The 27,434-nt window shown below is 41.8% G+C and overlaps 1 protein-coding gene across 2 annotated transcripts in view; it reads left to right on the top strand.

Moving 5' to 3' along the window:
- Nucleotides 1-27,434, top strand: part of PAPPA2 (pappalysin 2) — a 364,705-nt gene that overhangs the window by 35,538 nt on the left and 301,733 nt on the right. For both annotated transcript variants that reach the window (XM_040360367.1, XM_040360366.1), the window contains exon 2: nt 17,860-19,596. In XM_040360367.1, the coding sequence (XP_040216301.1) occupies nt 18,897-19,596 (700 nt within the window). In that variant the 5' untranslated portion in view covers nt 17,860-18,896. The remainder of the gene's footprint in view (nt 1-17,859; nt 19,597-27,434) is intronic.

Genomic DNA, 27,434 nt, shown 5'->3' with positions numbered 1-27,434 from the left:
TCCAGGCTTTGACAGCGTGTATTCACGGGTTCAGTGCGTGTGCTTGCGGTAACGTAGTTGTCATTCGGCTATAGGCTAGCAGGTTGTTTCTGCTTTAGCAGTTGCATCCTGTGCGCTCGTATCTGTTTGTCACGCGTTTGTCGCAGGTAGTGCTGGATTTGCGAGTGCTTTCTGTTTCAGTGTGTTCTTGACTGACCAGCCGGCCGGTTTGAAGCCATGATGGAGCAGCAGCGTCAATTTTCGCGAGTTGGTGCTGTTTATGGGATGGCTGCTGGATATATTCATTTGTCCAGTACTTTGGCCAGAAACAGGGGGCGGAGGCGTTTCTGGACCAAGAATTGGTTGCGCCAGCGTGACCAGTTCTCACATATGCCTCTGCTTAGGGAACTCCAGGAGAATAATCCTAATGACTTTAGGAATTTTCTCCGCATGACGGACCCCGTATTCAACAGTCTGCTGGAACTTCTGTCCCCCTATATCACGAGGCAGGACACTGTGATGCGCCAAGCCATCACGGCCGAGCAGAGGCTTATTGCCACGTTGCGGTACCTGGCGACTGGGAGGAGCCTGCAGGACCTCAAGTTCTCGACAGGCATCTCTCCGCAGGCGCTTGGGGTCATCATACCGGACACGTGTGCTGCCATCATCAAAGTTATGCATGAGGAGTATATTAAGGTAAGTTTCCTGGCTGTAATAATGTGGCCAACTAACTTTATTTTTATTTTCCCAGATATGCTGTGTGTTTAACTAACGTTACCTTTTCTCCCTATGCATGTTGATATCAGCTTTTACATGTTTTTTTCTTGACCTACCTGCATATTTGTCCCTTACCCAATATTAACCTGTCCAGCATGCTATCCTAGGGACAAACCCACCTTGCCATTTTTTAAAACAGGACTTTTTGTTTTTTGTGTCCCCCCCCCCCCCTTCAAACTTTTATTGTCCCCATCAGAGGGCTGTGGAGTCTCTTAATGAAGTGGCCCTATATATTTCATTTCCCAAATTCTCCATGCACATTTTTCTAATGCAATTTTAATACTGTGAACTGTCACAAGGATGCTTGTAGGATGTTTTTGTTACAAAGTACTAAATCTCTTTTTTTGTTTGTCCCCACAGCTACCCTCCACACCACAGGAATGGCAGTCTGTGGCTTCCCAATTTGCCCAGCGGTGGGATTTTCCAAACTGCGGTGGAGCAATAGATGGGAAACACGTCCGCATTGTGCCCCCACCCCGCTCGGGGTCCTACTATTATAATTACAAGGGTTATCATAGTATTGTGTTGATGGCGGTGGTGTCGGCACAGTATGAGTTTCTATATGTGGACGTGGGGAAGAACGGCCGGATGTCTGATGGGGGAGTGTTCGCACGGACTGATTTCTATGATCGTCTCCAAGCTGGTGGTCTGGCATTGCCACCAGATGAAGATAATGTGGAAGGACTTCCGTTTGTGTTCCTAGCGGACGAGGCTTTCGGGCTTGGTCCTCACCTCATGCGGCCTTTTCCCCAGAGGACCCTCACCTCAGAGAGGAGTGTGTTTAATTTTCGGTTGGCCAGGGCTCGGAGGGTAGTCGAGAATGCCTTTGGGATACTCACCAACCGGTTCCGCCTGTTCAGGACATCGATACATCTGGCGGAATATAAATTGGACACCGTTGTATTTGCCTGCTGCATTTTGCACAACTTTTTACGCAGGCACTCCCAGACGTACCTACCCGACATCGGTTCTGAGGCAAGACTACCCTCAGATCCCCTTCCCGGGCTGGACACTGGTCGCGCTGGCTTGGCCCCCCAATCAGCTCGTGAGGTACGCGACAAATATGTTGAGTACTTCATGGGTCGGGGGGCCATTGCTATGCCAGATCATATTTCTTTCTAATTCGGCCCCCAAAGAAAGGAATATTCTCAAAAATAATAAATAATTAGACCATTGGACTTTATACAGTTGTTTGTCATTAATGCTTTTTCTCTTTTTCTCTGTCTTCCTGGTTCTCTAACTAACTTCTTCAATTGTAATGCATAATTGATTTCTCCACTTTTAGTAACTAACCACATTTTGCACAGTATTCACTCATCTACAAACAGGGTATTGAGTCTAGAAATAAGAAGCAACTCCATTTGTAAATTTTGAGGTCAAGTATTTTAATTTTTGCTTGTTCATGACCCCAAAAATTATTTTATATTTTTTTTTTTTTTCAGGTAATTCAACCAAAAATATTATGCAGATTATACATTTATTAACAAGTTCACATTTTTTTTTATCAAATATAGTTAGATTTATTGTTTACATATATATATATATATATAGACTATTTTTGGTGGGGTGTTTACCGCCTTAATTTTTTTTTTTGGGCATATTTTTTATGCACAAAAAACGATAATTTTTTAACCATTTTTTTTGTTTTTGGTGTGTTTTTCAAAAAGTAAATTTTTAGGTGAGATTTTGGAGTCAAATCTCTACTTCACTAAATTCAGTGATTAGAGAGATTTATAATTCTATATATATATATTTAAATTTTTTTGGCGTTGTTTATTCTTTATGGTCTAAACTTTATAGTATCCCAAAATGTTCAACATGGTCAAAAAGTAACAAAATCCAATTCCAAAAATATAAAAACTCACAACAGCAGTCAGTCATGGTGTGCTTTCACACTGGAACACGCCAAAATTGGAAGATACACACATTCAGTGCAAACTCGCCAAATGTCATTGGTTCAACAGACAAATGGCCACATGTGCTATCTGACATCATGGGTGATCAATGTCTGTGTTCTGTGGGAGCAAACCCTTCCTCTCAACTACTTGAGGATGGAGGAGGGGGTTGGACCCACAAAGCACAGACATTAGATATTCTGTGATGGCAGATAGCACATGTTGGCACACTGTGTGTGTATCTTCAAATTTTGGCGTATTCATTATTAAAACTGTAAAAATGTTTGTGGGGGCGGGGGATGGGCGGGGGGTGTTTCAGTCTTTGACACGGCCCATCATGTCAATAATGTTTTTAAAATTAGATTCGATGACCATCATTCTTTGCCGCATATTGTCCATTTCCGTGCAGCATTCCAAAAGGACATTTGTTAAATTCTCTTCCATGACAACCATCCTTTCACGCATATTGTGCATTTCAGTGCTGCACTCCATTACCTGCTGAATAATTATAGCAGCACTTGCACGTGAAAATATTGGCACACCATCCTCCTCCCCTAAAAAAAAAAAAAAAAAAATGGCATTTACAACATTATTTTTCGATGAGGCCTATCTACATATGTTTTTTTGAATCAAGCTAGGGTGACACTGACCTGATGGGCTTCTCCTTTCCACCTCTTCGACATCTTCTATCACTCCTCCTTCTTCCACCACCTCCCCATCATCTTCTATCACTCCTCCTTCTTCCACCACTTCCCCATCATCTTGGACTCCTCCTTCATCCATCAATCCACCTTCTTTCAATTCGCCAAATTGTTCTTCCGCCACTTGCCCTTCATCTGCTATAACTTCTAAGTCCAAAATTACTTCTTCCTCCTCTCTTCCTTCCTCCTTTCTTCCTTCCTCCTCTCCTTCCACATCCTCTTCTCCTTCCACATCCTCTTCTCCTTCCACATCCTCTTCTCCTTCCACATCCTCTTCTCCTTCCACATCCTCCTCCTCCTCCACATGTTGAGATGGCAGATTTTGGCCTTGTCTGGCCCTCTCTGCCTCCTCCAAATGCTGGCGACTTCTTTCCCCTGAAATAAACCAAAAAAAATGTAGACTCATCAGCACACAGATATTGGAGAGCATAAATCGCACACATTGCTTAGAAGATGCTTTCATTTAGTTACTTTTATCTTTCACCAAACCTACATTTTGCAATTACTTCTATATGGCAAGCTCTGATCCTGCCCCTTTTTAGCAAAGTGACACACATGGATGTCCCCCCTAAACTGTATTTCTGGGAGACCCTACCAAAACCCATTTTTGATTTGGGGAGACACAGGTGCTCTGCATTGCAGATGTGAAAACATCTGCTTTATTACCACTGTTTTTAGAATGAATCCTGTTTGCCTTTCCCATTCTCATAATTTTATTTTCTAGAACTAGCTTTTACACAATGTTTACAAACAAAGTTTTTGGCCAGTGAGCCATGTCCAGGTGTGTTGTTCCTGGAATAACCGAGCCTTTCTGAGAAACTATGTGATGTTACGTTGTTTACTAAGAACACTATTTGTAAATATGTTGGTATTTAGGTCATAAAAAATAAATGACAACATGTCTTTAAAATTACAAGCAGGCCAAGGAGGCAGATGGTGAAATATACATGGCAACACATTATTGCAGACAATCACCCCCCCCCCCCCCCCCCAACCCCAATATATATTTACTTACTTTTACGCAGAATTTTAAGTATTTTCTTCATCTGATGTGGCTCCCTCAATTTTAAGTCTGACCATCGTTTCCTCAGCTGTTCCTTGGACCTGGTGATCCCAAACAGCCTCTGCATTCTCCTCGCCACCTTGTCCATAATATGTGCCTTTCGGCGGTTAGGGGTCTTGTATGGCCCTAATTCACCATCATAGTCCTTCTTTCGCATGATGTAAACTAACTCCACCATTTCCTGGAACCGCATATTAGTGGCTTTATATCTTCTTTGCCTTGATTGGGACGTCCCTGCCTCTGTCCCTTCACTTGTGGCATGAGAGCATCGTGCCCGCTCGTGTGACATCGCCATCTTTCCTTTCCCACAGAGATTATGGGCGTGGAAAAGATGAATTCTTACGCCATGGGCGGAGAAGAGGGCGGCGTTTAATACATACGCGGAGTGTAGAGAATGCAAACAACGTGTTTACGTCGGTTACGCGGAGAATCTTCGAGCGCATACAGAACATACACAGTTAACGCCATATTTCCTAAACTCATTGATTAGGGGCCTCGCAAAGGTGACGAGGGCGGGGTTTAATAAATACGCGGAGTGTTTAAAAGGTGCACGCCGTGATTACGCATCTTACGCGGTAATTAGGCGAGCGTGAGAAACGAGGAGCGAGAGACAGGAAGGTAAGGAAATTAAAAATGTGATCAGCAGAGGCCTTGAAAATGTAGACACATGGGATGGGGGTTTGGGCTGTTGGTTGCACCCTTTTTAAGCTATTCTGTCTATGGGGTACCACAATGTTATTTTGGTATCCAAATGCTTTTGGACACCTCACAAAATAGAGATGTGAACAATGCTGTACCTCATTGACAAGTTTTTGAATGGTGTATTCAGATCAGGCAAAGTATTGTTCAAGTGTTGGTTGTACAGAGGTCATTAGGAAGTGTCTTTTATGTCATCCATTGTCAGGGGCATGAGATTTACACATGAAAGAGTGCCTAGATGAATACTGTCATTTGTAAGCATTGTTTAGTTTTCTATATTAAAAATATTTACTGCAATGTTAACAATGGCTCTGCATCTAGCAAATCAATGTTTGGTACAAGCAATGCGGCCGAGCTGCCAATCATTGTTTAAACAAGAGAGACTGTGTTTGTAATTAGATATAGGTAATAAATTTGAAGACACATATTAGATCAAGGTCAACGCTGATCCTTTTGAATATTTATTTTTCTGTGGTTTATGTTTTTGGAATCTAGACTCAAAAAGAAATATAATTTTTCAAAAAATTCAATGGACCTCCTACAAACCAAGGAAGCTATAGAGGCCTTACTCCAAAAATATCAGGAGACGCCCATCCTGTGGAATTCCAAACACGCATTATATTGCAATAAAGAGGTACGAGCGGCAGCACTAGAAGAGCTAGCAAACTATATGCAAACTTGGGTGCCAGGATGCACTGCCAACATGGTGAAGGATAAACTTGCCAACCTCAGAAGCACATACAGGAGAGCATACAAAGCTAATAAAAGCAAAAAATCAGGAGCAGCAGCAAGACAAGCAAAGGAACCCAAACTGTGGTATTATAAACAGATGGCTTTTTTGCGGGACGAAATGGAAGGCAGGAAAACGATGTCGAGTCTTTCTTCCAACCTTTCCTCCATGCTACCTTCCAGCGGACCTTCCCCAGATGACCACAGCCCTGCAGAGTCGGAGGAAGAGGGCCTGGCTGACAGAGATGCAGATCTGCCACCCTTCGATGAGGAGGTATAGTAGTTTCCTCTATATTTCTTGCGTAAATAATTCTTGGTGGATTAATGATTAGATATTGTAAAAAAAAAGCCAAGCTGGGAAAAAGCAAAAAAAAAGGTGTTCAGACAAATAGGTGTCAGAGATGACAACTGCAGGGGTCAGAAGTAGAGTGTATTCAAGTAATAATGAACAGAAAATACTAAACGAAAAACATGAAAATGAGTGTGGTTTTATTTAGCGAAATTGTAAAAAATGTCCTTTTTTTTCCACACAGGAAGAAGAGATCAGCCAGGAGGTGGCAGATCCTCAGGTGTCTGTCAGCCAGGAGGAGGCCGGGGTCAGTGGCAGCCAGGAGGAGGCCGGGGTCAGTGGCAGCCAGGAGGAGGCCGGGGTCAGTGGCAGCCAGGAGGAGGCTGGGCCCAGTGGCCTGCAGCAGGTCCCCCCGGCCAGGAGAACCACCACCAGCCAGTCTTCTCCCCCCCAGGTGAGGCCATCAGGCCGAAGGAGGCAGTTGAGGCCTGTGGAGGAGGCAAGCCTCCGCATGATACAGGAGGCAAGCGCCATCATGAGGGCCCCCCTCAACCCCACAGAGGCCTTCAGTGCCTCATTGGCCCATGATTTAAATGAAGGGGAGGAGGACCAGAGAAGACTGGCAAAGGCCCTGATGAACCAGGTCCTTTGGTGGATGCAGAGGGGCCTGCTGACCCCAGAGACTGGGCTATGTGACCCGGCCCGGCTTGCGGAACACCATCCTCCTGCTGCCACATCGACCCCACCTGCAAGACCCCGTGTTAGATCCGCTGGAAGGCTGCCTGGAGGGAAGGCTGGAAAGAGGAGGAAACGTTGATTTTCTGCCTTCCATTTCCTTCCACATAAAGGACATCTTGTTTGTACTACCACAGTTTGGGTTCCTTTGTTTGTGTGCTGCTGCTTCATATTTTTGTGTTTGGCTCCTGAGGCTTGGAAGTTTATCCTTCACCATGTTGGAAATGCAAGTTTGCATATAGTTTGCTATCTATTCTAGTGCTGCCGTTCTTTTTATTTTTTGTGATGACATTTGCCTGAATAAAAGGCTTTTTGCTTTCATTTGAAAACATGTCTATTGTTTGTTATACTGTGGGGATTATTAGGCAGCAAACCTTTAATAAATATACAATGGGTAATTTACAAAGGACACACTCCTTGGGGGGGGGGGGGGACATTTGGTGTGCCAACATGGTTTAATATTCTCTAATGAAACACAAAAAAAAAAAAAAAAAAAAAAACATGTAAAAAAAAACTATTTTAAATGGTGACATAACTAGAAACAACAAAAAAAAAAAGAAAATATGCACATTCCTTTACAAAAATGACTACTATAAATTATGGAGGACCACCAACCAAAACACACGTCTGGCATAGAAAACATTATTAAAGGATTACATCACAAGCAAGAAATGTGACATTTCAGTATGGGACAACTCTATTGAAATTGCATCAGCAAGAGAACGGGGTTATTCTAGCAAGAGAAGAATTAATAAAACGAGGCAAGAAAATGTGGTTTAGTGCGCCTTTTTAAGACATTGTTCTCTTGCTAGAATAAAAGGTTTGTAATGACGAATGTGCCATATCCCAAACAAACGCGAGTTTTACCTGAACGAGCGCTCCCGTCTCCTCATTTGGACTGAGCATGCGCGGGGTTTTTGTACGCTGCTTTTGTGTACAGACGACCGAACATGTCTGACGGACACGATTCCAGCAGACTGTTTTAAAGCAAGACCAGGAAACAGTTGTTCGTTGGAAAACGGTCTGGCCGACGATTGTTTGCTGGAATCCTGTACGTTGCTGCCTATACACGAACGAACATGTCCGCTGAAACTGGTCCGCGGACCAGTTTCAGCAGACATGTTTGGTCGTGAGTACGGGGCCTCACAGTTACCAAAACACTGCTAAAACAGTGGATGGATGTGAAGCAGTGTTGCTTGACCACTAGATGGAGCTCAAAGCAAAAACAATAGAAATAACAATACATCTAATGAAGTTCTATGCTGGAAACATTACAGACAGCAAAAGGTATTTGACAGAAGGACTAAACCTTTCCTACTCTATCTAAATTTTTTTTACTATATTTGCTGTATACTTCAATTACTTTTTAATGAACACATAAAAATACATCACTGGTATGAAAAGGATTCATGCAATTCTGCTATAAGGGTAGTGTTAGACAACAGTTTTCTATGAATCATGCCGACTTTCTTGTCTGACAAAAGCATATTAGACCTAGACCTACAGCATGTTTTATAGATCGCAGTGTTTCCCACTGATGGCCATACAAAGTTAAAGGGGTTGTAAACCCTCATGTTTTTTCACCTTAATGCATTCTATGCATTAAGGTGAAAAAACTTCTGTCAGTCAATGGTCCCCCAGCCCCCCCCCCCTCCCCGTTTTACTCACCTGAGCCCTGGAACGTCCCAGGCCAAGTAAGAGCTGCCGAGGGACCCCAAAAGAGGACAATGGGGGCAAAACGAACTGCACAGTGGAGGTACGTATGACATGTTTGTTATTTAAAAAAAATAACAATTAAACTGCTAGTGTCACTTTAATGCAGAGACCATAAGGTAGGGTGACCAGACATCCCCAGTTTCAGGGGACAGTCCCCTGATTGAGGAAGATTTCAAAGACAGTCAGTGCAGAATTAAAATAAAAAAAAAATAGAATTACACACCCTTGCTCCGCCATGCCTACTAGCATAGGAGGGTTGTATTTTTCCTATTATCTGTGCCCCCTTCTGATGATCATGTGCTGGTCGGAGCGGAGGGAATATTTCTTCAATTTCGGGCGCATGCCCATTAAGCTCCACTTGCATGTTCTTCTGCCTTGGCTCAAATCCTGTCCAGCCACCTGTCTATCTCCTTGCCTTCCCTGGTGGAGTGATCTTCCTCCACTCCCCATCCAGTAGTAGCCGGGGCCTGAAGAGTAAGACTTGAGAGGCTGTGAGGCGGGTGGCAATGGGCAGAGAGTCGCTGATTGTTGACATTACTAATAAAGAAAAAATATGTCCCCGGATTTCATTTTAAAAATCTGGTCACCTTTTGGTATGACAGGCATACATGTGCCCTTCCTTACACCCGTGGAAGGATATCCCTCGATTCCCATATCAACAGTCAGTGCTAATGGAAGAATCCCATCCCGCCCGCAGTGCTTTTGTTTTTCCGCTCCCCACGGGCTCCTTGTGCCCCCCCTCCTCTGCCCGGCAGTGTTAATTTTGACTAATATATTTTCATAGACGAAATTAATACTATTTTAGTCGACTAAATACAACAAAAATTTTAACAATTGAAATAACTAAAATACAACCAAAACTAAAATGGCATTTTAGTCAAAAAACGAAAATACTGTAGTGGGACAAATCCCCCTATTGGGAAAATCAGGAGCAACCACACAGGACACAGACTTCTTAGGAAAACATACTTTTTATTTCACACCGGCTGGCGTGACACTCAACTCCAGCTCACGCTTTGAGGCGATTCGGTTCGCATTTGTCAGCGCTATACAAGTTACTCACTCACTCACTCACTCACGCTAGGTAGTCGAATGCCTAGACCATAGGTTTTGACAGCATACATATAGCATTTGCAATTACGTCCAGGGCGATATATTTCCTCTAGTAAAAGTTAACTCTTTGTACTTCTTAATACATCTTGCATGGCATTTACTGTTACCAGAATTTCCTGTGTCTTTAGCAGTTTGGCCTGCAGCAGTTAGCTTTATCTGTCTGACTTATCAATAAGCAAGCTGCTAACTGTTTTCAAAGACCAAAGAGAATCCTGTTTAAGTTTCCTTAGTTCAAAGGCTGCGTGGGTCCCAAGAGACAGGTGTCCCAAGGCTAAGGATTGTCATATCTTATAAATATGCTGTACTACACAAGTAAGGAAAAACATACTCTCCATTTTGTCTTCACCTCCATTTTGCTCTCCTTCAGTCATTAGCCCCCTAGCTCCTCCTACCACAATCCCCCCTTTGATTCTAAAGTCGCGAAAACTTGAGCGAGTTTCTCCTGAACCCATTTCCATATGTCCTGCATATTCTCCCCTAGTCTCTGTAACAGTTCACAGTTCACCACCCCACCTAACTGGTGTAAATCTCTCTTGATACTTTTTATGATAGGTGGGGGCCTACCATACAGTACTTCAAAAGGGGACAAATTTGTTCTCTTAGTTGGGGTACTCCAAATTCTCAGTAAAACAATGGGCATCATCAAGGTCCACTTCATTCAGGTTTCCTGACAGAGCTTGGCCAGTTGTAACTGAAGGGTGTGATTAATTCGTTCCACCTTTCCAGAACTTTGAGGCCTATATGCGGTGTGTAGTTCCCAAGTAATCTTAAGTGCTGTTGCTAATTCCTGGAGGCACTTGTGAATAAAGTTGAGCGGACACCTGGATGTTCGGGTTTGACGGGTTCGGCCGAACTTCGGAAAAAAGTCCGGGTTCGGGACCCGAACTTGACCCAAACTTGACCCCGAACCCCATTGAAGCCAATAGGGACCCGAACTTTTCAGTACTAAAATGTCTCTAAAAAACGAATGGAGGGAAATAACTTAAAATAACATAAAATACATAAAAATAAAAAAATGGAGGAAACACTGCAAACACTGGAGGAAACACTGCAAAATATATTTGTTTGCCCTAAATGGGTGTTTTTTGAATAGAACAATAGAAGAACAGTAGCTAAAGTGTTTATCTCACACGTACAGATATGGTGGAAACACTGCAATTTTTTTATTTTTTGCCCTAAATGGATGTTTTTTTGAATATCACAATAGAAGAAAAGTATCTAAAGGGTGTATCTCACAGTAACATATGCAGTGCTGGTGTAATTTGATTTCTGAAGCAGGACTGACTCCTATATATTTCTTTCCCTACAAGCAAAAGCAGGAACCTTTCCCTAAAGTATCTAATGCAGAGTATCTTACAGTAACATATGCAGTGCTGGTGTAATTTGATTTCTGAAGCAGGACTGACTCCTATATATTTCTCTCCCTTCAAGCAAAACCAGGAACCTTTCCCTAAAGTATCTAATGCAGAGTGACTTGCTGTGCTATGTAGATCGCTGAGTAATTTGATTTCTGAAGCAGGACAGTCCAACTCCTATCTAATTCATTCCCTCAGAGCAGCAGTAGCAGCCTTTCCCTACCCTATCTAAAGCAGAGTGACGTGCTGTGCTATGTGCCTCTAGCTTATATAGAGGCTGGGTCACATGCTGGGTCACATGCTGCACTGGCCAATCACAGCCATGCCATTAGTAGGCATATAAGAAGTGAAAAAATGCGCATACCAAAAAAAACTTAAAAAAGCAGCAAACTCAAAATGTTATACAGCATAAAAGTCAAATGTTAAAGAGTGGGAGTTGCGCTAAAAATAATAAATGAGTGACCATATAAAAATAAAAATAAAAAAGAGCTGAGCCAGAGTCAGCTCAATCAAAAATGGATTTTATACCATCGGAAATTCTGATCGTGTGTACGTGGCTTTAGAAGCAGTATGGGCCCCCTCTGAAGTTGCAGTGATCCACTGTAGGGGCCATCAGAAGGCTAGAGTAAATAGAAAAGCAGATCAAGCAGCCATGGATGCCGCATTTCAGCGGCCCCCACAACAGATAATGCCCCCCCTGTTTCCAGTACAGCTCTCTGAATGGGATCCAGTTTACACAAAGGCAGAACAAGAATGGATAGAGACTGAACCTGTGAAGTACAGGAAAGATCAGTGGTATCAACTGCAGGATGGGAGAATTGTCATCTCAGCTGCTGTATCTCCTAAATTAGTGTTAGGATTCCACAAAGGAACACACATGGGAAAAACAGCCATTGAAAATGCCCTAGAGAGACATTTTTATGTTCCCCCGGTTACCTATACTGGCACAAGCTGCAATCAGCAGATGTGTAGAATGTGCCTGCAACAACCCAAGACAAGGACCTGTACCGCCCCCTGGAGTACAAGCTGTAGGGACCTCACCAATGAAAGAATTAATGGTTGACTTCACTGTTATGCCCCCACAGGAGGATAAAAGTGTTTGCTAGTAGCAGTTTGTACCTATTCAGGCTGGGTATAGGCATGACCCACATGGACTGAGACTACAAAAGAAGTGGTAAAGTGCTTGACCCAGGAAGTTATTCCCAGATCTGGAATCCCCTTCACCATAGGGTCAGACAATGACCCTGCCTTTGTTCACAAGTAGGGTTGAGCGAACCTGAACTGTAAAGTTTGGGTTCGAGTTTGGGTTCGGCAATGTAATGGCACGCTGCAGGGCAGCCAATCAACATTTGTTTAACTTGTGTGACCTAGAAGCCATCACAGCCATGCCTACTAATGTTAAAGAGTGGGAGTTGCGCTAAAAATAATAAATGAGTGACCATATAAAAATAAAAATAAAAAAGAGCTGAGCCAGAGTCAGCTCAATCAAAAGCCAAGATATAAAATCTCAATGTGTGTACATAAACAAATCAATAAAGAATATAATTGTAAAAAGTCCCCAAAAAAAGTCCAAAACACTAGGAAGTGAATCCAATTCTGTGGTTAAAGTTGGGACAATATCCAAGTGAAAGAATTCAGGCTTGACCCTTACCGGAAGTATAGATCCCAAAGGATCAAGAAGAGCCGTCCATACTGTAGCCACAAATAGATCCTATGTGGAGCGATACAGGGGTTCCTACTTCCGTAGACTCAGCCCAGTGAAAAAAAGGAAAAAGAAAACAAAATAGTGCAAAAACGGATGATAGGCAAACACAGACTAACTCCCAGTGGCTAATGTTGACAGACACTGTGCAGTAAGGCTGGGGTCCCACCACCAAACGAACACACTGACCCTTACCAAAGATAGGCGACCCTCAAAGGATCAATTTTGCATGTCAGTGTGTAACGATCTACTGCAGGGAGACGCTTGTCAGGCAGGTCATTTTGATCCAGAGGTCAGGTAACCAGGAACCATGAAAGATATGCAAACTCTCATAGTGAAATACCATCAAGGTTTAATCGGTAAAAAAAGTAGAACACTTACAGTTAAGATGATTAAAAGCAGCAGAGATAAATTGTAGCCGGCCGGCAAACAAACAAACGAGGCACGTCCTCTGTACGCGGTGACGTCAGCACGCCAACCTGACGTCACCGCGTACAGAGGACGTGCCTCGTTTGTTTGTTTGCCGGCCGGCTACAATTTATCTCTGCTGCTTTTAATCATCTTAACTGTAAGTGTTCTACTTTTTTTACCGATTAAACCTTGATGGTATTTCACTATGAGAGTTTGCATATCTTTCATGGTTCCTGGTTACCTGACCTCTGGATCAAAATGACCTGCCTGACAAGCGTCTCCCTGCAGTAGATCGTTACACACTGACATGCAAAATTGATCCTTTGAGGGTCGCCTATCTTTGGTAAGGGTCAGTGTGTTCGTTTGGTGGTGGGACCCCAGCCTTACTGCACAGTGTCTGTCAACATTAGCCACTGGGAGTTAGTCTGTGTTTGCCTATCATCCGTTTTTGCACTATTTTGTTTTCTTTTTCCTTTTTTTCACTGGGCTGAGTCTACGGAAGTAGGAACCCCTGTATCGCTCCACATAGGATCTATTTGTGGCTACAGTATGGACGGCTCTTCTTGATCCTTTGGGATCTATACTTCCGGTAAGGGTCAAGCCTGAATTCTTTCACTTGGATATTGTCCCAACTTTAACCACAGAATTGGATTCACTTCCTAGTGTTTTGGACTTTTTTTGGGGACTTTTTACAATTATATTCTTTATTGATTTGTTTATGTACACACATTGAGATTTTATATCTTGGCTTTTGATTGAGCTGACTCTGGCTCAGCTCTTTTTTATTTTTATTTTTATATGGTCACTCATTTATTATTTTTAGCGCAACTCCCACTCTTTAACATTAGTAGGCATGGCTGTGATGGCTTCTAGGTCACACAAGTTAAACAAATGTTGATTGGCTGCCCTGCAGCGTGCCATTACATTGCCGAACCCAAACTCGAACCCAAACTTTACAGTTCAGGTTCGCTCAACCCTACTTGTGAACAAAGGCAGGGTCATTGTCTGACCCTATGGTGAAGGGGATTCCAGATCTGGGAATAACTTCCTGGGTCAAGCACTTTACCACTTCTTTTGTAGTCTCAGTCCATGTGGGTCATGCCTATACCCAGCATGAATAGGTACAAACTGCTACTAGCAAACACTTTTATCCTCCTGTGGGGGCATAACAGTGAAGTCAACCATTAATTCTTTCATTGGTGAGGTCCCTACAGCTTGTACTCCAGGGGGCGGTACAGGTCCTTGTCTTGGGTTGTTGCAGGCACATTCTACACATCTGCTGATTGCAGCTTGTGCCAGTATAGGTAACCGGGGGAACATAAAAATGTCTCTCTAGGGCATTTTCAATGGCTGTTTTTCCCATGTGTGTTCCTTTGTGGAATCCTAACACTAATTTAGGAGATACAGCAGCTGAGATGACAATTCTCCCATCCTGCAGTTGATACCACTGATCTTTCCTGTACTTCACAGGTTCAGTCTCTATCCATTCTTGTTCTGCCTTTGTGTAAACTGGATCCCATTCAGAGAGCTGTACTGGAAACAGGGGGGGCATTATCTGTTGTGGGGGCCGCTGAAATGCGGCATCCATGGCTGCTTGATCTGCTTTTCTATTTACTCTAGCCTTCTGATGGCCCCTACAGTGGATCACTGCAACTTCAGAGGGGGCCCATACTGCTTCTAAAGCCACGTACACACGATCAGAATTTCCGATGGTATAAAATCCAATGGAATTTTTCTTCGGAATTCCGATGAAGATGACTTCCATCAGTCTTGCATACACACTGTCAGGCTAAATTCCAACCGTCCAAAACGCGGTGACGTGGGTTTTTTTCTGTCGGAATTGCACACAAAAAATAAAACATGTTCTATTTCTAAACAACAACGAAAAAAAGTCTGATTGGGCCCACACACGTGTTATTCTGATCGTGTGTACGCGGCATTAGAGTTTCAGTATTTCTGTACCATATTTGATTCTTCTCCCTCTGGATGTAATAAGTCCTCTCTCCTTATACAAGTTTATCCCTTTTGGTTGGTTTTTGCAGCTGATGGGACTAATGGCCTAATGTCACTCCTGTGCTTCTGGAAACATTAATTAAATGGGCTTGTGATTTTTCCCAATTTGCAACTAATAAGCATATGGTTACATAGTCATTTATTGCATATAGTAAGTAAGTATCTCAGTTATAGTATTTCCTTATATGGTATGGTGGGGATGATCTGGTCCACAAATCATGGCATTGTACATGTTGCATCTATAGCACTTAATGCAGCCTTTTCATATGAGATTCGGAATTGATTTATCAGATATTTATTTGTTGGCTCTAACAAGGAGATTTTATCTAATTATCTAATTATGAATACAAATTAAGTGGGGATCTGTTGACCTCATGGTGGAGGTTGCTGCCAGTCTGACATCTAACTATGATGAAAGTGGTTGGTAACTTTGTCAATTCGATATGAGGGGAAATTGGGTGTCTGTATGAAGGGGGACCTCATTTAAGGTTTCTATAAGATTTGTAACACAAATCTCCCAGGCTTGCATGAGTGCTTTGTTGACAATGCCTATTGGGTGCCCCACTCAAGAAATTAATTCCCTATTATCTCAGTCTGTGTACTTTGATCATCTTCATTAGAACAGATGTGAAAGATTCTCAGGAATTTAGAAACTGGAAGATATTATGGGGATAGGCACTCAAAATATGTAAAATGCATTGTGATCAGTAGGTTTCAAAAATAGATCTGTGACCAGAGGTCCATCTTCCCCCAACTGTGACAGTTTTTTTCAGTTGGCTTTTTGTTTGATTCCCTTTTATATATTTTTGTCTAGTTACACGTTGGTATTGTGTCTGAAATTTTATTTCCAGTTTCCCAGAACCGTAATTTCCTGTATTTGGAAAGCATGCACAAAGGAATATATCTAGTCTGTGGAATCTGTGTACATGCACAAAAGTTATCCAGATATAGGGGTTTAGGACTTCTGGAACAAGTTACGGCAAGTTTACTTCCCTGTCCATAAATAGTGTTTTAAGGCTGGTGCCTTATTTATTTTCTCCCAGCTCTGTTTTCTCATGCCAGTTTTGGAGTATCTGTGATGAATAGGGTTAGGTTCTGCCATGATACCTTGAAAATTGGGTGAACAACACAAAGCATTTAAAAACCTCAGATACACACTGAAAAAAAACAAAACAGAAGTTCTAAACCTTCCATGGGGCCACATTACACAGGCGGTTTATGTACAGCAATTTTGTGTTTGTTTTCAAAGCCATTTCTCACTAAGGAAATCATAGTTATTTTCTATAGAATTGCTAACCTGCCAAAGCTCAGTCACTTGGCAATGTTGAGTTTGTGTTTTTCATATCAGGGACCAGCGACAATTACTTTGCATTCACCTCTACTCTCCACTGTAGAGCAATTTGTAGCATTGAACACTAATGTAATGACGTAGCACATGTTTTGACTTGTAGCTGTGATAAATTGCTTCTTAGCGACAAATCAAAAGCAACTATAGTGATTAAGTAGCTAGCTAAAAATCGCTACCCATACTAATTTAATTTACAAAATTGCCCATTTGACAGGGCCCTTACTTCATAAAAAATCTTCACACAGATAACAAAAAAACGTAAAGCAGGCCCCAAATGTTTTCTGATCTAACCAAAATATAATAGTCTTTTAGCTAACCAAGAGTTTTAAATAGAATTGTGTTTCAGGCTCCATGCACACTAGCATTTTTTTCTGCTCCCAGAAGCTAAATAGTGTTATCTATATGTGTCCACACTACATTAGGGTATAAGCATTTTTTGAGCTTCATCATTCTAGCAGCAGAAAAAAAAAAAATTAGGCTTTAAGCACACTAGCGTTTTTTATTAAGCTACAAAAATCTGGATAAAAAACGCTGGTAATAACTTTTTTAGTAGTGTTTTAGCAGCGTTTTAGCAGCGTTAGCAATTTAATAATGTTTTTTCAGTAAAAGGAATAAACGCTCAAAAAACACTATTAGTAGCGTTTAGTAGCATTTAGGAGCATTTAGAAACTTTTCTGCTGGAAAAACGCTCCAAGAAACTCTACAATTTATTTATTTTTTTCTGCTCCTAGACACTGAAGCTCAAAAAACGCTTATAGCCTAAAGTAGTGTGCATAGACACATATGATAACACTATTTAGCATCTAGGAGCAGGAAAAAATGCTAATAACTTCTAGAAGCTTAAAAAAAAGCTAGTGTGCATGGAGCCTTATAAAGTTTTTTGCAGTGTTACCCAGCTGAATAAAAATGCTAAACGCTTCTAAACGCTACTAAAACGGCTTTTTCTGAGCTTTTTTTTTTTCTCTTCTTTTAATGCTGTATAAATGCTATTACAATGCTAATGCTCCTAAAAGTTACTAAAACACTACTACAAGCCGGCACAAAAATGCTATTATCAGTATTTTTCATCCAGTGTTTTTTTCTAGTGTTTTTTGAGCATATAAAAAATAGCTAGTGTGCGTGGAGCCTAAAGTCAGATCAATTAACAGAACATTTCTAACGATTTCTAACTTATTGTACTATGTGTGTCACTACTGCTGTTTGCAATGTCTATATGTCTTTTTGTCTATCAAAAAAGATATGTTCATGCTGAAGATTAAAAACATTTTTATATGTAGCTTTTACCCTATTCTATATGTTTTTTTATCATTGTTTTTCTTGTTCTTTTTTCATAGGAACTAACGGAACAAAAGAATTAATTGCGAAAATTCAGTGTTGGACTAGCAGGTGTCAAGTCTGAAATTTCTCCAAACCAGCTTATTCTCTCTTGGTGTTTTCCAACTTTCATGAGTGGCAAAAACTAAAAAAAAAAAAAAAACATATATCTAAAAAGATCATATATGTTCAACATCCACTATGCAGTGAACATTACTTAGTTCCACACTATTCGTTTGAATAATTATTACATTTAGGCAATTTTATTTACAGCCCTGTGCTTATTACAAATTATACTCTTTCTAATGTAATTATTTCCATCTTTCATGTAGTGATTTGGTCTGTATCCCTTGCATAAGGCCTTTTAACTACTGCTTTTCTACACCTGACTAAATCCTAAGCTCCTGATATTGACTCATCCCCATCTGAAATAGCATCATACTTTCTAGTCACTATACACTGGCCACAAGAACCAGTTTTAGGAAAATGAAGAGGTAGCAAGCAGGCAAAGTAAATCTATAGAATGTATCTGCATGTGACGTTTGCAGAAATATTGTCTTAGAAAACATGTGTTAGACATATGTTACATGTGTGTTAACATCTGGCTAGGGAACATATGTTAGGAATCCACTGGGGGCTGTTACATCCCATCTACAACACACAAGAATCTCTATAGCTCCTGCACTACGCTCACAGATCAGGCTGCTAGTGAAGAAGAAAAATATGAAAATGTAGAAAATAGGAAGGAGATGTGCCACTAAATGCATGACAGACTTTGAACAGTACCAATACAATCTAGACATCATCTCTATAATAATAATAAAACAAAAATGTTGTAAAGCCCAAATAAAGATGGGAACCAGACTCTTCTCAACAATATGGAAGACGTAAACAAATGTATTCATGCCATGAAAATATATTCAAACTCATTAGACAGGCCATTGATATTCTATAAGACTAAGTTTTGATTTTTTTTTCTGTTGAGACCAGTTTTCTGCACCTGCCTTCAACATTGCTCAGTCATTGTATCAGTAAACTCTGGGAACTGTGAGCCAAGATGCAATGTTTGGAGATACCGTTTTTGACTCTGTTCCTCTTATCTTGTTGGGCAAGACCCTATAAAGATGATTATGTTCTTCAGCACAAACAAGAATTAGTACTAAATGCTGAGCATCTAAAGTTACTTTCAACAAAAGAGCCATGTAGGCTCAGTCCAAATAAAAGAACTGTAGTGAGCTTCCACCATCCACCTCAAGAAGTCTACACATCACAAGAGCAACGGTACATAGAAGACTTGGAATGCATGAAACATGGATCACATGGTTGCAGTGTAGAAAAACAAAAGAAAGAAAGATCCAGAGATATTAAAAGGGATACAAGAGTTAAATCACAGAACAAAAACGACTGGAATACAACATATAATTACAAACATCTTAAACACGTCTCAAAAATATTCAACAAAAATTCTCTCAGAAGGAGCCCTAGAGCAGTAAAAGAACATAATGATGCACAAAAGGAAAATAGAAGATACCCCAGAGAATCTGAGTTAATCAACTCACAGAGATTGTTTTCAAATTTCTCAGTACCTTTTGTACTGCATCAGAAGAATCCAATTGACAGGGCCCTTTACTTTCATGGTGCACACAGTCAGCTGGCCCTAAATCCAGAAGCTGAGCAGAAAATACCTCAAGAAACTTTCACTGTAGAACTGTGGGTGAGACCAGAGGGAGGTCAAAGCGATCCAGCAGTCATAACAAGTAAGAATTCTTCAAAAAATAATATTGTTTATTATTTTTTATAGGCGTGGTAAACTTCATTGGTGTAAGTTGCTAAAGTGCGAAAAGTACCCCTTCACTTGTCTAATATGCCAATACCATGTGTTTAATATGAATTCAAAATATAGGTTAACATGGAAGGTATATTCATGCAAATTTCTACAGCCACCTTGCATTAATCCTTAAATCCATAAATCCTTATTTTCATAAAAACTTGTTATACCTATCTGTGGAAGCAGTAGAAATGAAGTAGATTGGACGCCACTCACCAACTCTGTGCTAATATATGGCCTCAGCCAGCGCTGTTCCAGCCAAGCTACATGGATCACATGTTATACTGCTCTGTGTAATGCTTTTGCACAGATCAGTCCAGATCCTCCTGTTCTCAGGTCCCCCGCTGCCGCTTGCTTTGGGGGCACATATGTGTGGGAACCTTGGCTCTTGTGCATATCAATGTATCAATATTGGGTTTAGGTATTTAGGGGGAGCTGCGAGGGACGCTGCATGCAGAAGTTTTTTTTTACCTTACTGTATTATAATTAAGGTACAAAAACCTTCTCCCTTTACAACCACTTTACGTAAGAGGGCATTTCTGAAGAGGGAAGTAACATTAGAGTCCACTGATGTCAATAAAAATGTTTAAAAAGTTAATTGCCAGCTCTACTTTTTTTTAGGCATGTTTGCTACTTGTCTTCTAGATTTGAATAGCATATGCAGCTTTTTTGGGGGAAAAAAACAAAACAAAAAAAAAATCTATGTTATAACTAATATTTATAATCTCTAAACTTTTATTTTCTGTTCTATTTAATACAATTTAATAATGAAAGCAATGTTTTTGCAAAGTAGGGCTTAAACCATGGGTTGTTCCTTTTGTCACACTGCACTTCATGTGGCTCAGGGTTTAAGTGTGTAATCAGTGAAATAAAATGTATACATATACAGTATATAGATAGATAGATAGATAGATAGATAGATAGATAGATAGATAGATAGATAGATAGATAGATAGATAGATCCTCTATTTAGAAATTATTCCATTGTCTGACATTTAAAAAAAAACATGGATTTTTGTGCCTCGTCTGTTTTTATGGGCAACACAGTGTCATGACTGGATGCTGACATGTTGGTGAGTGGCAAAAAAGTAATACAATTAGTGCTTTGAGAAAAGGGTTATGAACAAAGGTTTGGAAACATTTCAAGTGACCCTGTTCCAAATACCAAAAAGATTAAATAATAGGCAGCCTTTAACCACTTGAGCTCTGGAAGGCTTTACCCCCTTCCTGACCAGGCCATTATTTGTGATACGGCACTACGTTACTTTAACTGACATTTGCATGGTCGTTCGACACTGTACAATTTTTGCCCTTTTTTCCACAAATAGAGCTTTCTTTTGGTGGTATTTGATGTTCCTTATTTGCATCGTACAAATCCATGTGTAGAGCTTTCCTCTGGTGCAAGAAACCTGCGTGGATAAGATGGTCTAATCTTGTAATGATGAAATCTTGTGGCGGAATTGGGCTCCCGGACTTACAGTATTATTACTGGGCTGCTCACCTGGCACGATTGGTCGACTGGAGAGTTCACGCCAATTGCAACAGCTGGGTAATCCTGGAGAAGCTGGCTTCGAACTCTGACTTTCGTAAGACTCCTTGGCTCCCCAAAGATCAGGCCCTGACAAGGCTATATTCTCATCCCCGGATAGGGGCTACTCTTCATGCCTTTAATAGAGCATGCGCCATGTACACATTGTCTGCAAAAATCTGCCCGATCACTCCGGTGCAAAACAATCCAGACTTCTCTCCAGGCCTACCTGAGACCTTTCTAGCGGCGGAATGGCCGTATACCGAAATGCTGGCAAAACCCTTTTTTTGTAGAGGCCGATTAATGAAACTCAATGAGCTGGCTGAGTTATCTAACACAGGTTTCTTTCCCTTCTGGTCATATATGTTATGCCAACACTATATGGCCTATCTATCTAGTAGAGCAGGCTTCACCAAGACTCCCAAGGTGTTTGAATCACTCTGCTCTCGATCTTCCCCCCAAAGTCATGTGACTTCAGCGCTTTATGCTTCCGTGCAGAGCACACATTCTTGGAGAAAGCACCAGGGACAGAGCTGGTGGAGGCCAACTGGTAATGCATCCATTTATACATTCATAAAGGATCCTTGAATGTCTTGACTCAAATAAAAAAATGCATATAAAATGAAGACACGGTGGTACAGATCACCAGATCTGATTTACAAATGTACCCCTTCTGTCCCCGACTCTTGTTTGAGATGTGGAAAAGAGAAATACACTCTCCTCCACATTTGGTGGGAATGCCCATTAATCCGATCTTACTGGCAGAAGGTTCATGATACGATATTGGCGGTCTTTTCATCCCCCATTGGAGTTCTCATCTGCACAATACCATCTGCATCATTAAAAGTTATCTCAAAAGCGCTACTGGGCTTTGCATCCCAGTACATTAGAGATCCAAAGACTCTCCTTCAATGAAGGAGTGGCTCTGGCATATTGGCCGCATAGCAGAGATGGAGGAGCTGATCCATATAACTCTTGACAAAGTCTCTAAATACTCTGACTCTTGGGTGCCCTGGATAACCTATTGAGGTTCAAGTTAATATCAAGCACTACAGTAAGCTATTCACTGATATCTGGGCATACCAGCGTGATGAAGAATTGTGCTTGGTCAAATCGCACGTCTGCCATGACATAGCTTTCCTACGTATTCGTCCTATATCTTTAAAAAAAAACATTAATTAAAATGTTTATGCAATTATTTTTTACCTTTTGTCTTGAATTGCTTTTGAAAAACAGCAGTGCAGTTACTGTGCCATGAACCTTACACTGTAGTTGTATATGTGAGAGGCATTGCTGTCTGTGACCACTAGTCTGAGGAGATTAAAAAAGTAGTAAATACAATTGCTTGGTGACTTGTACCTACCTTATAATAAAGCTTACCTGTAGGTTCAAGGAATATCTCCAAAATGTGTACCGTTTAGGAGATATTCCTGCAGCCAGTGATGTCACTGGCCCATGCACACTGTGCTCTGAATCAACAGCGCATCCATTCAGAGTGTTGTGCTGTGATTGTGGCTCCTGTGCACATGCGCAGGTGTGATGTCACTGCGGCTTGGCCTTTTAAACAGCCAGAGCCTGCGAACCTGATAGAAAGACTGGGTGAAGATGGAACCCCTGACAGCAGTGATAGCGTACTGCTAGAGGGCTTATTTTTCAGGTAAGTCTTTCATAATGTGCTATTATGTGGTGCTGCTTGGTACAGCATTCATCCCTGTCCAGCCAATGCGTATTTAAGTAGTGTGCAAATATCTTTAATCTCCTTAATCTCCCTCTCAGTCACTGCTATGAAACTTGCCCTTGCTGCTACTGTTCCGTTAGCTGTCTGGTCCAAGGGTTTGTGTCCTTCTCTTGCACTTCTTGTCCAGCACCACTGGCTGTGATGACAGGCGACGTAGGGACATAGAGTGGCACAAGAGCCAATGTTGCCAGCTGTTGGATGTAAGGCACAGACTACTGTGGACAACTTTGCAAGGACCAGAGGCAGAAACACAACAGCACCCAGTCAGTAGAAAAGAGCAAAGCCAGGACACAAGATGAAAGTCATCAGCAACCAGGCAGCAAAGTACTGAATCAGAAGGCAGGGGCAGCGTCAGGATAACATAAGTGCAGCTTACCAATCCTTAAATGCGGTGGCTGCATTTGTTTTCTTTTTCAGGCCATTTTTTCCCTGTGTTTCTTCCTGGTGATCTGGACAATAACACACTTCTTATATTAGAGTGTACGCACTATGAATGAAGGAGCACAAGGGTACCTTTGGACAACAGAATTGTCAGTCTGGGGAGAGGGGACTTGCCGTGGCCTGGTGGATCACAAGTCCATCGATGGGATCAGGGAAATTCTTCCTTCGATAGGTTTGTAAAGTTCTCATGCAGAATGCCTTCCTGCGGGGCTATTTAGCAGTTCTAGATTCGGTCTGTGCATTGTCGCTGGAGAAAGCTTGACTCCCGATCAAAATTCTGGAGCTCAGAGCAATTTGGTTATATTTTCGATGCTTGACTCTGCTTTGTGAGGTCTGCCAGTAGAATTCAATCAGACAATGCCATGGCAATGGCTTACATAAACCATCATGGAAGAACCAGAAAATTGCAGGTCAAAAAGAAGCAGATCAGATCCTGGCTTAAGAAGAACCTCATGCATTCTTGCAATTCTGCTATTGCACCTGGAAGGCGTATTTCACATGTTGTGAGGCATGGAACTTCTATCCCAGAGAGTATTCTGTAGGACAAATCCTATTTTTATTTCCAGTTGCATCTGGATCAACCATCAAGGGATAAGAATCGTGTTCTGTGGTTCCTTTTCCAACACTGCTTGCCTTTTGCTCTTTAGTGAAGGTCTTTGTACAGGGTGTCACTTTTATTATACCTTTTTGTATGCCCCCTTGTGACAATGAGCAACTTCAGATTTGTTCTGTCTATTCTTCAGAAATAACCCTTTGAATCTATCAGGGATATTCCTCTGTCTACTTTTACTCACAAGGTTGCCTTCCTCATTGGTGCCATTTGTGTGAGGTGAGTTTCTGTGTTGTTCTGTGTTCTGGGTAACCTGTACAGAACTTTTTCTTGATGAAGTTGTCTTGATACCCAAAGCTTATTTTTTTCACAAGGTGGTTTCTTCCTTTCACCGTAACCAGGACATTATTCATTGATCTTCCTTCGTTGTCTTGATGTGGTACACGCTGTTCAATTCTGTTTTCCAGCTATAGTTCCATTTACACACTTTGACACTGTTTATCATTCCTGAATGGCCCTGTAGGGGACAGGTTGCTTTTTATTCCACTATCATTAGATAGATTCTGCAACTCATCATTAAAGTCTATAGACTAAAGAACAAGGCTCCACCATTCCCAGTAAACACGTACTTCACCAGATCAGTGCTTCATGTACTATGCAGCATTCAACATCTGTTTTCACATTTGCAGGGCTGTCCTTTAGTTTTTGGATCACACGTTCATAAATTTTTTCAAGGTGAACATTCAGGCTAAATAAATACTTAATTCACTTTTATTTGGAGACACTGGAGTCAAAATAGAAAGTGGTGTTCTGATGCCCTGTACACACGTTCAGTTTTTCCGACATGAAAACCGTGGGTTTTTTTCAGCAGGAAAACAACTCAAACTTGTCTTCCACACGGTCACACAAATCTTGTCTGAAATTCCGAAGAACGCTGTGACGTACAACACTTACGATATCGAGTTCAATAGTCAGTTCGGCTCTTCTACTTGATTCTCAGCATGCACGTTTTTTTTGCGTCGTAATTGCATACAGATGACCGTGATTCCTGATAGGAATTTTTCTTGTCACGAAAATTTAGATCCTGCTCTCAATCTTTTCTTGGCAAGAATTCTCACAGAAAAAGTGCGATGGAGCATACACATGGTCGGAATTCCTGACAAAAAGCACACATAACACTTTTCTTGTCTGGAAAACTGATCGTGTGTACGAAGGCATTACACTGATGACCTATTAGGCCCCGTACACACGACCGGTTTTCTCGGCAGAATTCAGCAAGAAACTCGATGGGAGACGTATTCTGCAGAGAAAACCGGTCGTGTGTACACTTTTCGCCGAGGAAACCGACGAGGATTTCGTCGGGCCAAAAAGAGAACATGTTCTCTATTTCCTCGTTGGGCAATGGGAAAATTTGGCTCACCGAGATCCTCGGCGGCTTCACAATGAACTCGACGAGCAAAACGATGTGTTTTGCCCGTCGAGTTTCTCGGACGTGTGTACGGGGCCTTCGAGTGGAGTTGCCATTTTAGTGATTTGGATGTGAGTCCAGATATTCTGCAACAGGCTTGTGTAGACCACCTGTAGCTTAAGAGGTCCACACATGAAGGTAGGAGCATAGCTATATTATCACATGTGTGGTGTTGGCATTTGACTGGTGATGGTTTTTCAGGTAGAGGAGCCCTGTAGGGGACAGGTTGCTTTTTACTCCACTGTCGTTAGATGGATTCTGCAACTAATAATTAAAGCCTATAGAATAAAGAAGAAGGCTCCACGTAAACACACAAGATCAGTGCTTCATTGGCTTTTCAGCATCAGGTGTCTGCTTACAGATTTGCAGAGCTGTCACCTAGTTTTTGAATCACATGTATGTTAAGTTTTCCCAGTTGAACGTTCTGGTCTCTTCTATTGTCATCCTAATCTGTTGGTTCTTTAGCTGGCTGTGTGAACCTGTTGGTGCTTTGTTTGCTGTGTTGCCCACTCCTCACTTGGACAGCTTTAGGATGTTCTGATGTATCTCAATTACTTCATCCTGTGTCCCTTATAGGGTGCCTAAATATATTGCATCTTACTATTCCTTAAATGTGGTGGCTGCATTAGTTTTCTTTTTAAAAGTATTTTTCTGTTATTTTCACTTGGTGATCGTGCAAGAAAACACAGATTCTACCTTGGGGTCACTTCACTTTATGGAGGAGCGATGGAGATACCCCCCCTGGACATTGTCAACATGCGGAGAGCACATGTGTTAGACGCACTAACCAATTTAGATGGACTTGACTAGCAAATTAAAGTGGTTCAAAAATTTTCTATGCCTCTAAAAACTTATGCCCCCAGCCCCCTAAAACATCTGAGCCCCATTTTGATCCAGAAATGTGTACAAGGGCATCGGCTCTCCCAGGTCTTTCCCTCCTTATTGGCTGAGACAGCAGCACACGCCATTGGCTCCCGTTACTGTCAATCACAGCCAGTGAGCCTTTTAGGAGAGAGCGGGGGAGGGACTGAGCCACGCTTCATGTGTGAATGGACACATGGGCAGTGGCTCAAGAGTGAGCCTACTTGGCTGCCCCCATTGCAAGCTGCTTGCTATGGGGGCACTTGGCAGGAAGGAGAAGCCAGGAGAGCTGGCAGGGGGCCTGAGAGGAGGACGATTGGGGTTGCTCTTTGCAAAACCACTACACAGTGCAGGTAAGTATAACATGTTTGTTATTAAAAAAATAAAAAACTTTAATATCACTTTAAAAAAAGAATAGGCTTCCTCTACACTCAGAATAAGCAGATTGCTTGGGAAATGATAAGGGCCAGACAAAGTGGGTAGCGGAGACTTAAAAAACAATGGAAAACCCGCTTAATTGTTCTAAACAATCCTGCCCATTTACAATAAAAAAAAAACATTGGCCCAGATTCTCAAAGGGCTTACGACGGCGCAGCGCCATGTACGCCGTCGTAAGTCCTAATCTGGGCTGTCGTATCTATGCGACTGATTCTTAGAATCAGTTATGCATAGATATCCATTAGATCCGACAGGCGTAAGTCTCTTACGCCGTCGGATCTTAACTGCAATTTTTTTTTTGCCCGCTAGGTGGTGCTTCCGTCGATTTTCCCGTTGAGTATGCAAATTAGCTAGATACGCGAATTCCCGAACGTACGCGCGGCCGACGCAGTAAAGTTACGACGTTTACGTTAGGCTTTTCCCGTCGTAAAGTTGCCCCTGGGTCTATGAGGCGCAACCAAAGTATGGCCGTCGTTCCCGCGTCAAAATTTATAAATTTACGTTGTTTGCGTAAGTTGTCCGTGAATGGTGCTGGATGTAATTTACGTCCACGTCAAAACCAATGACGTCCTTGCGACTTCATTTAGAGCAATGCACGCCGGGATATTTTAGGGACGGCGCATGCGCAGTTCGTTCGGCGCGGGGACGCGCTTCATTTAAATGAAACACGCCCCCGACCCGCCAAATTTGAATTCCGCCGGGTGATTTACGTTACGCCACCGCAACTTTACACGCAAGTGCTT

Source organism: Rana temporaria, chromosome 7 (assembly GCF_905171775.1).
Source record: "Rana temporaria chromosome 7, aRanTem1.1, whole genome shotgun sequence".
NCBI classification, from domain to species: domain Eukaryota; kingdom Metazoa; phylum Chordata; class Amphibia; order Anura; family Ranidae; genus Rana; species Rana temporaria.
The sequence above is the reverse complement of the archived record's forward strand: the minus strand, read 5'-3'. Positions and strand labels throughout refer to the sequence as shown.